Raw genomic sequence first — 15,312 nt, forward strand, 5'->3', positions numbered from 1 at the left:
ACGAAAAACGGGAAAGTTAGTGTTTAAACATTACATACCTTTAGGCGGGTAAAATTACCAGGTGATACCTCTTCCGTGGATGCTCTTCTGGTACTATATATTCGAAAACTAGTAGTTTTCGATGAAATTTTTCACGAAAAACGGGAAAGTTAGTGTTTAAACATTGCATACCTTTCGGCGGTTTTTGAGCAAAATTGCTGTACTAGGTGCTACCTCTTCCGTGGATGCTCTCCTGGTACTATACATTCGGAAATCCTGGAGCAATTTCGTTTATACTTTAAAGTCACAAAGTTACAAAGTTCTTCTCTGCATTTAATGTTTTATATAACCAAGGAAGATATTTTCGATCAATTTTTTACCTTTTGAGTTAGTTTTTTTGCTATAAATTAACTCTGCTGTTAAATTTTCAAAAATCGCACAATCGGCACAAATTTATTGGGGTCCCCAACACGGCGAGGCCCTAGGCGACCGCGTACTCCGCCTACCGTTTGATCCGCCGCTGATTACCGGGCCTGGCCGGTTCGTATGCCCAATGCGGACTTCTGTATTCGCACGAAATCAATGCAACTCGCACGGAAGTTTGAAATTGAAGCAACAACACTATTTACGTTATTGATTGACACTCGATGTATGGCCCCTGAGTTGCTTACCCAGCAACTAGGATACCAACGTCCTTCACCTACTACGATGCAACACGGAATAAATTAGGCAAGTTGTGTTCTCGCCATTTCCTAAAGCCCAATGACGCAATATCCAAAGAAGAAGAAAGGTATTCTCACCGTAGATCGATATTTCGCATGCACTTTTTCATTATTTGGCAACGGTTTCGGATATTTTTTTAATCGCTTTTTTCGACATTGGAACAATGTTGGGGTGAAATGATTGTTGTGTTTGTTTTTTTTTTTTTATTCTCAACTTCACGTGCACAATAACTTCTTTTTCTGCACGGGCATCACCGAGCTAGAGCTTACCGATATTTAATATAAATGTTATATACTCAGTTATATCAAATGTATTTTTACCATTATCCATCCCATACGCCAGCCACCTAACGACGTTTCCGACCGACGGTCCGCTTGTTGTGATTCCGTTTACCTTGGCCACCCTTTGGCTTCTTGCGGCTAAAACCTTTCGATTTCTTTCCGCCCTTCTTTGCACCCTTCTTCCTCGGGCCTTCATCATTTGCTTCTGCCGCTTCGCGCCTGTAAGTATGATAAGAAACAATGTTTAATAAACACCCCGCTATCTAGAATCGCTATGCAAACGGCTGACTACGTACTCTGCTCGCGCTTCTGATTTCTGCAACGAAATCGCCCGATCGATGTCGATCTTCGGCTTCTTGTTCAACACCTTAGTCGCTATTTCCATATTACGCCGTTTTTCTCCGGCAATCGATGAGCTCTTCTTTCGGCGCTTTTCACCCGGCATCAACTCCTTCACACCGATACCTCGGGCCTGTTTCTCGTTTGGCAACGATTCTTGGAATACTCCCACCGATGCTGTCGAGGCCTTAACGATGTTGGACGCAGTAATGAGCTGACCGGAAGAAGGTTTTCATTTGTTAATGTTAATTTCATTACAAGTTTATCCGCCTTTTACGCCTAAAACTTACCTGTTTCGCTGATGCTGACTCGGGACCAACGAAACCCGTCCGGGGTGTAGCGATTTTCTTCGCTCGGGCAATGTTCTTCATACGGGCCACTTCATTCTTAGCTACACGCTCGATGCGTAGATCGCGCTTTTCCTTGAACATGTCCCGGTAGGGATCGTTCTGTGGTACCTCCAACACCCAATCCTTCTCCTTTTCCGCCTTGTACCGCTGGTACCCGTACGTCGGCACCCATTTGTCCAGCACCGGATCGAACACCTTCTTCTCGCGGGGACGCTTTTTGATGCCCTTCTTTTTGGCAAACTCTTCCCACTTGGTAAGCGGTTTCGGGACGGGAAGTTTGCGGGCACGCGGCAACGGAACCTTCGCTGGTGGCAGCTTAGCAACGATCGATTCATCAACTCGCTCGGTCGGCAGTTGCCAGATACTGTTGATCAGCAGCTGCACATTATCACGGGTCAATTCTAGTACATACTTCTCACGGTCCACTCTAGGGAAAGGGAAAAGGTATTGACGTTAAATGGCTCGGACATATATTGATCGAATCGCTGTTTATATTAACGCACTTCATCTGTTCCTCGTCGAAGTAGTTCGGATCGCTCACCATCATGTGGCCCACGTCGACGGTTGGTTCCAACGTTTTTTCTACCGTGATCGGTTTGTACTTTTGCAAATTTTGCTGCTGTTTTTCTAGTACCTCCTTTACGATATCCATGGCGATAGTCGTAGGAGAAAAACTATTACAAAATACAAATTCTACGCCACTAGCCCGGTAAACACGTTTTCAAAGTTTACCACCAACGGGAGCTGTCAAAATACAACCTGTTTTTTGCCTGCCCCGATTAACACGTTTAGATCTTCGAGTTTGAAACTACACCTTTCACGAACAGACAACAGTGTGGTATACGCTTTCCTGGATTGGGAACTTCCCTTGAAGGGAAACGCTTTGAATTTCCGATCGCGATCTATAAAAATCTCTATCTATATAAAACAAAGGAAGTATTTCTGCAAAAGGAAGTAGGTGCATTTTTAATGCTTAAGTTCTTCGTACGTAAAAGAGTTCCAACATTTTCGCTCATTTGCACGGTTCGTGTCACTCATAGTAGTCAATTTCGAGCAGGTCCCACAATCTCAATCTCAGGCAATCATAGAATCATCAAGGAATTTATCAATAAGACAAACAACCGCAAGTCATCAAGATGTACAAAAAACTCACAACGATTTTTTTACCAATATCGCTTCATTGCGCTCACCCCCTTTGTTGAAAAGAGCGTGTTTGTTTCATGTTTGTTTTATTTGCTTTATGGTGTGTGTTTCGTTTTTCTTCTGTTAGTTAGCTTAAATTGTAATCGCTGCTTATTACGCTACTATTCGCTGGTTTAGCAAATGTCTTGCAATCTTGTTTCTTGTTTTTTGTTACCTCCATCAATTGCCTTTAAACCATTCTTTTTTTTCAACTCCCGGTTCCCGATGGTGGCCCTATCTGTATCCTTACAAGATATATACGTACGATAGTGCGCTTTGCTTACAGTCTAGTTAATCGCTTCGATTTCATCAGCATTGTGTTTTTCTTTTCCTTTATTCCGTTTTTATTGTTTGCGTTTTTTTCAGATGGTTGTTTTGTCTCCTTGCACTCTCTTTATAGCCACCCTCTTTTCGCGTTTGCTTAATCACCCCACTGTAAATCATAACATTAATCGCTTGTTCTACTATATTTGCCAAAGAGAGTATGATAGTGATTGGATATTAGAGTTCTGGAAGGGGGGGAGGGGGGATCCTTTTTCAGCGCTGCTGTCGACCGCTTTCTATTCCTTTAAGCTATTGCAATTAGTAACAAGATTTGACCTTCCTAAACCTTTCCTAAATTTCGAATATGAGCGTTTGTGTGGCGATGTAACACGACCGAAAAATTAATGGTTTATTACTTGTGCAACACATATGCTCACACAGGCACACGAACAGTGTGTTGTACATTGCATATGCAGAACCATGCATCACCGACTGAGGAGATCGTTGTTTGTTGGGCGAATGGATATATGAGTGAACCCCTCAGAACCATCTCGCATTGCTTCTGATAAATAATATAAATGATCGTCTCGAAACCTTCCAGAATTTAAGTCCGGCTGGGACGGGAGAGGGCTTACAAACCGAAAGCTAAGACCACCTCTCTATCACCTATCACCTCATTACTACCACCACCCACCACCACCGTCGTTGTAGCCGTGTAGCTATTTGTGAGGGTGCGTAAAAAGGTATGAAACGTACGAGGAAAAGCAGTGGTCGAGAACGGAGACACTTGGCTGTACATACTACTAATTATGGCAACACTAGAGCACTAAGAGCTTATTACGTCTTTGTTATGCTACATCTTTGATATCATCCTTTTTTTCTCTCTTTTGCAAACCGGGCACACTATAGCCCCTCCTTTTAAACGATTCTATTTTATAACCCTGGTAGAGTAGCACAATCTAAATTTCCACTGTATATGCTATTTTCATATAGTTTCATATGCCTATTATGTTCCTGTTGTTAGTTTTGTATACTGGTGTTTTATGTTGATACACTATTCCGGTTGCAGTTTCCCTCCTCTGTTCTGTTTACTATTGATTGGTTGAGGGGGTAGGTGCTACCATGTGTTTGCAGATGGGTGTAGGTGTGTGGTTGCTTGTTTTTATTATTGTTTCCGAACCTATTTCTACAAAACCGCTTACATGCTCTACCTTTTCGAGCAGTACCGATCAAGAAACATAAGCCAAATGAACTCCTCATTGCACGTGACAGATGTATGCCAATTCGAATACACGTTGATGTCGTTCCACTAGGAAAACAATAGGTACACGATAAGAAAAACGCGGAACCAGCTTCCTTATAATGTATGCGCGCAGCAGCAGACGCGTATTTACTCACTTACTTTCCAAGAAATGAAAAAAAAAATCGTTCGCATCACGCTGTAAAGGCAAATAATGCACTCCAACAGATGTTGTATACCGTCCATCTCATCCTAGGCAATAGTAGTAGCAGTAGTAGTAGTAGTAATTAGTAATTAGTAGTTTGCAATAGTAGGAAGTAGTATATCAAACGCTGCTGCTGCTGCTACTGCTGTGTTGCGGTACTACAGTTTTGCTTTCTGTTTTTGACGTTTGCATAGATTTCAATTGGTTTTTCCTCAAAGCTTAATGCTTTTGCTTTCATCTCTGGGTTTAGAGTTTAGCTCAATGTTTCGTACAATTAATCCTTTGTTTCCGCATTTTCAAGATCCGTAGTCCTATTTTTGCTATTATGTAATACGCGCACTTCCTATACCTATTATCTTCCATTGTTTCCTTCACTAGTCTGTACGTTAGTTTTTTTTTCATCTCTTTTTCATACAAAACATATATTCGTGTATATAAACGACTTATCAGTTAACGTTGTGTTTTGTTTCTTTATCTCCCTCTCTCAAGCTTAGTGTTACTATTTTGTGGAGTTCCCTCCTTTCCCTCTCTGCTTATGCATTTAGAGCTACAGTTACCCTTAATTACGCTTACTTTTTGTGTCATTTTCTTCACCAATTACACATTATTCTCCCGGTCGTTATACAATAGCAGTAGTTTTCGCATCTCTCGCTTACACCTAACTCTCTTAACTGCATTCGTTAGGAAAATTGTTTTCAAAAGGGACCACCGAAAACCAGAAACAAAACGAACCATTGTATTTTGCCCAATTTCTACCTAACAAATATAGATTGTGCCTTTTTGTGTTTAGAATAATCAAGATATTGTTACCATCTGTATGCCTTTACCAAATCATCCAGCATCTGTATATTAACAAACACTTAATTTACGAAAAACTTTACCGACAAATTAATTCTGTGTACAGAGGAATTTCCATTCGAACTAAACAAACAGTACGGGCAATTTACGCTTCAAACACTTCGACTACCTACAAAAAAAGCATTCCCCCAATGATGGAATCGGACACAGTCCCGAAGCTTTTCAAATCAATCCCTGCGCGCTGGAGGAAAGCACGTCGACCAACAAAGTAGCGAAACGCACACTTATGTGCTAAATATTATAATAAGAAATTTTCTGCGTTTTTTACTCACTATGGGGAACCAAGTCTCGTAAGAATGAACAGTATGAAGGAAGGCATTTTTTAAGCTGATTGTAGTAGACACAGGGTCGCCATATTCAACGATGGTAGGGTAATTGTGTCTTAATAAATTACTGAGAATGCTTTCATCGTGTCGTGCGCGCACGCTTTGCTCTAAGGTGTATAACAAATGTTTGCAAACAAACAAACAAACAAAATGGAGGGAAAAACAAAAAAAAACCCAAAATTTGAACTAACTTAGTGCCTAAGGTTGTGTATGCCAACAAATCATGAAAAACAGAAAGAAGGTTCTAGGAATCAATGCTGCTTACTTTCAAGGGCTAATAAAATGTGAAACTGCCGGACACTGTAGAAGAAAAAAGTCAACAATTACAAGTGTAATCCATTTCATAAACAACGCAATTATACTATTGATGCAAAAAAAAATATTGCAAATTGTCCTCTGAGTAGCAATTTAATTTAGAAGACTATCAATGGTAGCCAATTTTAAGAGCTTAATGCAGAGTGCTGCTCATTCTGACACTATCATTCATTGGATACGCTCTTCCTCATTACAGTGAAGAGCCAAGAAATAAACAAAACGTATCTATGCAAAAAAAAATCTGAACTTAAAAAATAAACGTATGGGAAGGTAAGGAAATTCCCGCTAGCGTACAATATGAGATAAATGGGGCAAAGGTTCGATTAACCATTGGATGTCCCTCGTGCAAAATAGGATCTTTTGTTGTGTCCTGTCTGGTGGCATCTCTCGTTGCAGTTGCAGTGTGTTGTGTAGTGAACCATTTAGAACGATATCTAACTTGCGTTTCATAGTGATTGGATGCATTTTTGGCTGTGTATATCGTTGACGATGCAGTTGCTCCTTGATGGGGTATGTTGATGGCCAGATGTAGAAGAGCTGTAGCTGTTGCTGCTGCTGCTGCTGCTGCTGCTGCTGCCACCTTAAGCTAGAACCACATGACCTGCTCGCTTGCATTGCGCTGATGGGTGTGTTTAACTGTGTATCTATTTATTATTCATGATTTAGTATCAATGTTTCTTCCGATTCAGCTGTTGATGTTAAGCTTTGCGTATTTTAAATTTTCCAAAGATCCCTGATTAGGAGAGGTCTGAAAAGGAGGACAAGTACGAGTAGAAAATATAGTACAACATTGTGCGGCTAGTACGATTGCAACGTAAAACACTTACAACTTGGCGCTGCTTCGTAACGTCTCTGTATTTGGTCATATGTGAACTTCACAAATGCATCATATTGTTCGGCTAGTTTTGTTGTCAGCACTGCATCGTATTGTTCTCTCAAGGCATCCTCTCGCTCTTTCAACATACGTTCACAGATCATTTGTACCTGTGTGGATGAAAAGAAGCATAAAACATTTAAAAAATGTTTCATATACGGTTAAAGAACAAATGAAAACGGCACAATATTTGGCCTTTCATTTGCGCAAAGTTTTCTATTTCTAAAAGCAACATCCAGCGGCACTTACCTGCTTGAAGGTAAACAGGGCTTTCTCCGGATTTTTCACCATGCTTGGTGGACTGTCTGGTCGGCGGGGACTGTCCGGGCCCATTTCTGAGCCGCTCGATTCGGAATCCTGCATGCGCTCGACATTGTGGCTGTTGAAGGTCAGTTGTTTCCTGCGGTGCAGTCTTTTGATTTCCTCGGTGATATTTTGTGCCATTTTTTCTATACAATTAATCAAACAGAATAATGCATCTTGAATGGAATGATTTTGAAAGATTTGGAAGTCTTCTTGTCTTGATGAGAAACAAGGAATAAGGTTCGATATGAAGAAGTAGAATAAAAACAGTTGGCCGAGTGCAGCCGGGAGAAGTTTTCTTTTACAATTCGGAGAAGCAAATATTACGCAGCCAATGTGTAAATCAGATAAAATGTATTCTATAGTTAATAAGCAATGCGAGCCAAACCTTCTTTTGGGAATTAATAATAATAACAATAATTCAATCGGTTTGTTAAAGTGACACGATCCTCTGTTTCCTTCTAGCAATTTCGTTGCTACTCACTTTGGAGACTAAAAATACTGCAAGGCCCATGTTAGACAATTTTGCAAAGGCATTGCCATTGAAAAAAGCTTTGAACGGACAAACAAGTTGGAATATACTTGCTATACATGCACAATCCCTAGATAAACTCCTTCCGAAATGAAGCAAAATGATAAAATAATATCAAATCCCCCCTCATCTTAAAGCCGTTTCCATCCATGTACCGATATATCCTGCTGTAATTGCATTGCATTATGCCTCCGACAGTACATAGAGTGTCGTGTTCGCGGATCCGCACTAAAGGAGGACACAGTTTAATCAAAAGGCAGTGAGGGTTACGACTGTGTGTGCCTTCGTGGAGGCTAACATCCACAACAGCATGCAAAGGATGGACGTCGGACATGGGCTATAAAAAGTTTGCTCTAGGGCGGCGTTTATGTATGTAAACACATACAGACAAATTTTGCGTTTCGCTTGTAACGACTCCCGCGGGGCCACAAAACAATACCCCGTTGGATGATGATGTGGCGTCATTGGGAAGGATATTGCATTATACAGCTTAAAAATATCATAAACGGCCAAGCGGTCGGGAGCCAGCGAACCAGAAATAGCAATATGCTGAAATTAGTCTAAAATATCTTCGATTTAAAAAAAAACAGTTTTAACAATTATTACACTATTAAATATTCAATATCTTACTACTTTCATTTTGGAATCTGCAAGTGTGTCGTGTTCATTAGAGTTATCTAGCTATTTGATTATATTTCACTTCCTAGCCAGAATGCACATTACAGTCTGATTATATAGCCACAAACCGTACCAAGGGTTTATGTATGTATCTGTGCTATGTAGCAGGTGGCGACGCAAGAATATTCAAACACCCCCATCGCAAAAGCCCATCCCTTCGGCTTTTATGCACACTACAAGTATGATTGACCTTTTTTCTTATTTGCTTGCATGTGGACAATATACTGAGCTATTGAATTTCAAAATCCACCAATATCGCATAGAGCATATCTTGGGGATCATTTTCAATTGTACTTTTCGTACTGAACCAACGTAACCCATGCGAAGGATTATGTGTTTTCGTTTAAATAAACATACTCTAGTGGGGGAGCAGTAACAGGAATTGTTCCTTCCAAATAAATGAGTTACGGATCGACTTTTGGAATGGTGCTAATTCAACGTCATTTCATTATGGGTAGAGAGGCACAGAAACTACCTTCCATACATCGTCTGGACAACATAGAAAACCTCGTTGGGGTTGTTGTTCGATTGTATTAGCATATTTTCCAGCTGCATCCATTCAATCGCTCCCCGCAACACACATTAAGGTTCTTTTTGGTTAATCGCTCTGGGACGTGTTGAGTCGATGGTTTTCTTCTTTCCACGGGGTTTCCTTACACTCACTACAAGTCAATGCATTTATAATGCATTCGGCATACGGCAAGAAAAAAGAAACTTCATCGCTAGGGGGTCCACAAAATATTGAAAGAAGGGAAAGAATGTGCAACGATTGATAAGCATGTTAGCTGGCAGCATTATACAATATACAGAGGATATGTGCTGGTTTTCTTCTCTGTTTCATTGGGGTCATGTCGTTCGTCTGTGTTCTGTCCACCGTAAGGATTCACGTGGATGTAGACGTAGACGAAGTGTGGAAAAAAAAAATCGATGGTCTACTCTTAACTTTCCCCACACAGAACCACTTAACCGACAGTCGATCCGGGAAAGCTTTTCAGCTCCTTTACCGAGCATAAAAACCCAATATTGATGACCAAGTCATGAGAAATTCTCATCAGACGGACCTTTGGACGATGGTGTCTGGTTTGGTTTAAACGCTCCCCCAGGTCTAAAACCTCCCCTTTTTCCATCAAACATCACACATACACCGCATTTACTGTTATGGCCAGCTTGGTACATAAAGCTGATTCCGCTCGTCGGAAAGGTAATGCAATTATGTACACTGTTCCGTCGGCTCCACATCATTCTCGTGTATCGCGTGTGTTCAAGGGCCCTCTAAGGATCTAGGAAATTCATATATTTCTTCTACGTTCTACGTTTAACCGCTTTCCAACCATGAGGTGGCTCCTGTAGTAATGCATTAAAGCTAAAAAGAAAGAGCAAAACTAACCCCAAACAAAACAAAAAAAAAGTTGTTCCCGCACAAAAGTGGTCTCACCTGGTGTTAGCTTGGAACAGGTGGCTTCTGCAAAAGGCGACGGTTTGGGTTCCATGACTCGCATCGATGCGGCTGCGGCGGCCGCCGCAACGGATGTGGAAGATGAGGCCGACGGGGAGGAGGAAGCGGACGGGCTCTGGTTGGGGCTGCCAAACGGATGACATCTTCGCCGTTTCGTCGGCCGCTGATTTAGGCTTTCCCAGTCGAGCGAACGTTTTAACGTTGCACACGCCATCGCTGCTTTGCTGAGGATTGATTGGTACTGTTGTTGCTCCGGCTGCTCTAGTAACTACACAACACTGTTGCTACTTCCCCTTCACGTTGCGGTTGGTCCACACTACTGCTCGCGGGTCTGTTTAACGATTAATAAATTGTTTTTATTCCTGTTGCCAGCGAGAGAGAAACACACACAGGAAAAAAGTCCCAGTCTCGACACACGCACGCACTTTACGTTTACAGCACAGCACTTTTCAGCCTTTTCACTCTCGTATTTCTTTCGCTCGTCAGCATTCACGTATAACACTTGGGCACTCCAGCCGTCTGTCAAAACGAACTGTCGAACGTTTTCGATCTTCGGTTGCTACGATGATGGGAAGATGCGTTTTAGCAAGGAACCACCGGAAAACCGTGAGCTAGTAAACACTGCAGTGGGGCAAATACGATCCTGCAGAGTGAAGTCATCAAAACAAGTTATTAAGTGAGATTCAATACAAAAAATAACGAATATATATTATTCGTTCTTTTGTTTAGCTAAACTATTATTAGAGAATCTTTAGTAATAAGTGTAGAAATTAAAGGCACAGAAAAAAATAGTACGTTACTATTAGTTCCAACACGTCACCACAGTTTGCAAACGTTGCAAATGAACTGCACACGACACAATTTAATTATTTCACACATGCGACATGGAACAAATGTAAATGTATGGGCACGGCACGTTGTGCGTATTTGGAAGACAAGAAAATAATCGAAGAAGCTAGGGTAACTACGATTAAATTATGCTGAATATCCTTCCACTTTTCAACGCAACACACACACACAAACAGCTTTAAACGACACGGAAGGCACAGCTTTCTTTGCAGGGATATTCTCCTCCGAGACAACCAAGTGTGTGGTGGTGCGATGATGAAGATGATGCTACACGACGCATATGCATCTCGATTCCCTGTCCCAAAAGGGCGACGTCAGAAGACGGTTTGGGCGGTCGAAATGGGAAGACGGTTCGGAAATGCCTTTAAATGAAACCTCCGTCCACTCGAACCAATGCGTATTAAAGTTATCTACGCCTTTTCCTTTTTTCCGTTTCGTCTACCACGACGACGACGGCATACGCATTGCGGGAGTATTAAGAACCTGAACAGCCTACTGGAGGTTCGTATTTATAATAAAGTTTTTTTCCACAACTAATTCTACCACATGCAATGCGAATTGCACTGCTCCCTTTAGGAAAACCCCAACGGCGAACCGTTAAATGGTAATAACTTCTCGCGTCTGGAGAAATTGCGGTGGCAAAAAAGGCCTTCTCAAGAACGGAACAACAGTCAGGCAACGACACACTTGAATAAACCGAAACGGAACACACACCGTCGTCAGTGTTCCTTTTTTCCCGTGACTGCGGTCCTGCTGCCTGATACGTGAAGGAATTGGGTACAGTCACGGAACACAAAACACAACCCAATCCGTACGTCGTTGTTCGCACCAATATAGAGACACAGGCAACACGGGTCGAACTACATTCCTCCAGCAGGGTTGTACATCGCACACACGCCTGAGGGTTGTTCAAAGTACGGAGGTACGCATTTTTTATTCCTTCCTTCTACTCCGACTGACTGCTTCTTTCCGTTGCATTACAAAAGCATAACGACACACACACACACACCAGTACACACCCCCGGAGCACTAGACAACGCAGGCTTTCCGTTCGAAGGCAAAAGCGCAACATCACCAACCACATCACTACACCCACAATATTCTCCAGGGGTTTTTTGACGGCTTTAATCTCCATGAAACACAAAATGGTTCTAGTAGACTATTGTTTTTTGTCCGTAATTTCTTCCCTTTCTACCATATACATTGGAAGGTGAAGCGAGAAATAAGCAAAAGTGAACGGATCACTCACTCACACACGCCCACTTACAGCGCCGTACACAGAATGCAGCTGGTTCTAGTTCTTGGCAACGACCAGTCAGCCAGCCAACCAGACATGCATTCGGAAGACAATTGAAACAGCAGCCGACGGTCGCCGAGAGTACGATGTGTGTTGCACACCGCACTTACTCACACACACACACATACGCGTGAACGCACTGTTTACGGACACTACCGTACCCGCACGCACAGTGTGTCGTGTGTTGTGTGGAGACTTCAGGAAGGCAATTCACCTCACACCACGATCGCACCAACCATGTCGTCATCGCCATACGGAAAACACGGACGGAGGAACGAAGAAAGAAATTTTACACACCATGATTTTCTCTTCATGCATAGTTTCTGCATACGTTTTTCACACTTTTCAACACAAAAAGCCTCGATCGATTGATTTTGAACCACAAGCTACGGAAAAGGTGCCAACTAACGAGAATAATTCACAGGAGAAGTTACGACTTGCGAAGAAAGGGGACGATAAATTACAATATATTTCAATCACCTGCCAAGAAAAGCTATGAAAACTTCACGCACCCCTTCTAGTAGCTGACGCGTTTCGTTACGCGACGTGACGATATGATAAAGAGAATCGATTGGAGAACTCGCTATAATGGCGATACGACACTTTGCTTTCTTTCGCCAGTAATTACGCACCACTCCACATGTCTCGTTATGCCGATTTCGCGTGAAATGGCATTTTATTTTTAACCGAGTGAAAGAAAATATGGCCGTTCGAGCTTACCAGCGTTTCTAGAGAACGGCAGCAAACATACACACACAACACTGGAAGGTTGTCAGGTCCGACGACTTGGCATTTATTATATATTAGTCATTTTAAATGAATACATTCTGAAAATGATATTAATTTTATTTTAAAATCTTTATTTTTTACGAATTTCCGATGTTAAATTTAAAATTACACAGCTCCCTAATTGAGATTCAAGAAACAATTTCAGCTGTACATCAGCCGCTATATAAACCTTATCAAATTGGACATGAAACGTCAAAATCAGCGTTTGTTCGAATCGACGAACGATGAAAATGATCAATTGTGAGAAAGATGCTCTCCCAAAAACTCATTCAGTATATAGAATAATGTAACTGCTAAAAACCAACGTTTTCTGTATTGGTTTTCTAATAATTATAGTACGTAAGATTGCAAGAAGGAACGTCCCTGAACCAAAATCGATGATTGCACAGATGCTATTCTACACATGAGGGTTAAGTGTCACGCTGCTGTCAAGCGCCAAATCGTTTTGTTGCTAGTTCCGAGTACCGAAGGTGGAGTGCGGAATCAATCGCGGGAATAGTGCTTGCAATTTGCTACAGTTTCCGGAATAAATCTGCAATCTATTCATTCACCAACAGCCGCACAGAATAACCCGAACGCCCAAGATGTCGACGAAATCCACCAACAGCGTCGACAGTCGCACGGAGTTGGTAGAACTTGTGAAGCGGAAAGCAGAAATTTCGGTGAGCGTTGGGCGGGCTTATTTGTTATTGTTTACAACCACTGCTAGGCACGCGTATGAGCTAGGTTTTTAAGAACAGAAACTCACCTAATTCTTCTCAATGCACTCTTGCAGGATACACTTGCCAATTTGGAACGACAAATTTATGCCTTTGAGGGTTCTTATCTGGAAGATACACAACTGTACGGAAACATCATTCGCGGCTGGGATCGCTACTTAACCACGAACAAAACCACCAATTCCAAAGCGGACAAACGAAATAGGAAGTTTAAGGAGGCGGAACGGCTCTTTTCCAAATCATCCATCACCTCGATGGCGGTAAGAGGATATCTTGCTGTGCCAGACAAGTACAATTTTGTAATTCAATTTCAATTTCGTACCGTTTCAGGCTGTCAGTGGACTGGTAGATACGAGCGACACAAAGCATGAGCGTAACTCCGAATCCGATTCGATGACGAACGACGACTCTAGCGACAACCAGGTCGGTGGTTCCCACTCGACCGTGAATCATTCCTCCGCGACCGGAAATCGTGATCCAACCACACCGGTCGTAGTATCAGGCTCGGGTGCAGCAGTCACAGATGGACCGCTGAAAAACTCCGTTAACAAAACACTGTCCAGCCAGTCCAAGGCAAACTCCGCCGACAAATCGTCATCCGGTGTCACTACCGGGGTGCTGAATCGTGCTACTTCTCCCACCACCAAGGAGTCGAATAATAGCTCCGGCCTAGCGAAAGAACCGACAACGAACAGTAGCAGCTCAACGCCCAGCAGCACGGCCAAACATAAAGCCAGCAATATCGGTTCGATGAAGAAGGGAAGTTCCAATAAAAAGGTACGCCATCGCTAGCGCGAATCTCAACACCGAAGAGTCTAGCGGTTCAGCAAGAAGTCGGTGCTTCGGCAAACCTAGATCTTAACAATGTACATGTACACTTGAATGTATTCGTATTAGATAATAAATAATACCGTTTAACGCTTAGTGGACGAGGTGGTGCATTGTGCTATCGTCACGAGTCGCAAACCTTCTGTACTTAAATGTTAGTTTCTTACGCTTTGGAAACATTCTTCTACTTAATCATTATAAGGATTGTGCGGAATGTTTCTATTCCAAAGTCCTGAAGGCAAAAAGGATAGTCGTTGATCAGTTGATGAGCAATTTACTTTGTCAAAGAGTACAATTGTGTGAGCTGCAACGTATAGTGGGTTTTCGCAGTTGACGAGCTGATTTTGTCACTTAGATATGTACATAACCGATGTAGAGTAGGAACGTGTAGAGCCTTTCTCCAAAACTTTACAAATCTTGTCAGAAGTAAATTTCGTTTTCAGAACTTGTTAGTGCTGTTTTCCTTTCATCCATGCATTCTGTTGCATATTGTGACCGAGCGTTAACGGAGGCAAGACGTTATTTCGATGATTTGACCCTTCAATAACTATTCGGAGCTATAACTTCAATGTCTCGAAGGTTCTCCCACTGTTTAACAGTCCTGATGGACAATCCGTTGAAAAATTTACACGACTTAGGAAACATGATCGCGTACACATTCTTCATTGTGCATATTAAGCTGCATTACATTGCCGAACATTACAGGAAAGCGAAAAGAAAATGTGCCTAATAAAATTTAGAACTCAACTTTATTCACAATTTAAACAAAAATAATTTGACCAATACAGTCATGGGGAAGTCACACTGTTCCGACGAAAAAAAATTTGCGCCTGCATGTATGCAATGTGAAACAAAAATAATTTGACCAATACAGTCATGTGGAAATCACACTGTTTCGACGAAAAAAATGTGCGCCTGCATGTAT

The 15,312-nt window shown here is 42.0% G+C and overlaps 3 protein-coding genes across 6 annotated transcripts; 1 reads left to right on the plus strand and 2 right to left on the minus strand.

Annotated features, from left to right (window-relative positions):
* Positions 1-892: 892 nt before the first annotated feature.
* On the minus strand, positions 893-2,399 carry LOC128303432 (ribosome biogenesis regulatory protein homolog). Its single transcript, XM_053040378.1, has 4 exons — positions 2,176-2,399; positions 1,613-2,099; positions 1,280-1,536; positions 893-1,202 (listed from the first exon to the last, which is right to left on the minus strand). Exons 1-4 carry the CDS (start codon positions 2,322-2,324, stop codon positions 1,049-1,051), a joined length of 1,047 nt encoding a protein of 348 aa, XP_052896338.1. The 5' UTR covers positions 2,325-2,399; the 3' UTR covers positions 893-1,048.
* A 445-nt stretch (positions 2,400-2,844) lies between these two features.
* On the minus strand, positions 2,845-12,746 carry LOC128300883 (akirin). Of its 4 annotated transcripts, none has more exons than XM_053037115.1 (5): positions 12,564-12,746; positions 9,885-10,548; positions 7,186-7,385; positions 6,890-7,046; positions 2,845-6,810 (listed from the first exon to the last, which is right to left on the minus strand). In XM_053037115.1, exons 2-5 carry the CDS (start codon positions 10,117-10,119, stop codon positions 6,800-6,802), a joined length of 603 nt encoding a protein of 200 aa, XP_052893075.1. In that variant the 5' UTR covers positions 10,120-10,548; positions 12,564-12,746; the 3' UTR covers positions 2,845-6,799. The 4 variants fall into 4 exon arrangements, with proteins under 4 accessions (XP_052893075.1, XP_052893074.1, XP_052893077.1 ...); XM_053037114.1 differs by having other exon boundaries at positions 12,532-12,746; XM_053037117.1 differs by having other exon boundaries at positions 12,684-12,732.
* A 559-nt stretch (positions 12,747-13,305) lies between these two features.
* LOC128304111 (chromatin modification-related protein MEAF6) lies at positions 13,306-14,507 on the plus strand. Its single transcript, XM_053041246.1, has 3 exons — positions 13,306-13,502; positions 13,616-13,819; positions 13,890-14,507. Exons 1-3 carry the CDS (start codon positions 13,425-13,427, stop codon positions 14,349-14,351), a joined length of 744 nt encoding a protein of 247 aa, XP_052897206.1. The 5' UTR covers positions 13,306-13,424; the 3' UTR covers positions 14,352-14,507.
* The last annotated feature ends 805 nt before the right edge of the window (positions 14,508-15,312 follow it).

Source organism: Anopheles moucheti, chromosome 3 (genome assembly GCF_943734755.1).
Source record: "Anopheles moucheti chromosome 3, idAnoMoucSN_F20_07, whole genome shotgun sequence".
Classification (NCBI taxonomy): Eukaryota; Metazoa; Arthropoda; class Insecta; order Diptera; family Culicidae; genus Anopheles; species Anopheles moucheti.

Excerpts from the sequence above, each read along its gene's own strand:
- LOC128303432 (XM_053040378.1), bottom strand. The coding sequence starts at position 2,324 with ATGGATATCGTAAAGGAGGTACTAGAAAAACAGCAGCAAAATTTGCAA. Across the intron at positions 2,100-2,175 it reads TTCGACGAGGAACAGATGAA|AGTGGACCGTGAGAAGTATG; the intron begins GTGCGTTAATAT and ends CCCTTTCCCTAG. Across the intron at positions 1,203-1,279 it reads AAATCAGAAGCGCGAGCAGA|GCGCGAAGCGGCAGAAGCAA; the intron begins GTACGTAGTCAG and ends TCATACTTACAG.
- LOC128304111 (XM_053041246.1), top strand. The coding sequence starts at position 13,425 with ATGTCGACGAAATCCACCAACAGCGTCGACAGTCGCACGGAGTTGGTA. Across the intron at positions 13,503-13,615 it reads AGCGGAAAGCAGAAATTTCG|GATACACTTGCCAATTTGGA; the intron begins GTGAGCGTTGGG and ends GCACTCTTGCAG. Across the intron at positions 13,820-13,889 it reads CATCCATCACCTCGATGGCG|GCTGTCAGTGGACTGGTAGA; the intron begins GTAAGAGGATAT and ends GTACCGTTTCAG.
- LOC128300883 (XM_053037115.1), bottom strand. The coding sequence starts at position 10,119 with ATGGCGTGTGCAACGTTAAAACGTTCGCTCGACTGGGAAAGCCTAAAT. Across the intron at positions 7,386-9,884 it reads CTGTTCCAAGCTAACACCAG|AAAAAATGGCACAAAATATC; the intron begins GTGAGACCACTT and ends TTAATTGTATAG. Across the intron at positions 7,047-7,185 it reads CCCTGTTTACCTTCAAGCAG|GTACAAATGATCTGTGAACG; the intron begins GTAAGTGCCGCT and ends TCATCCACACAG.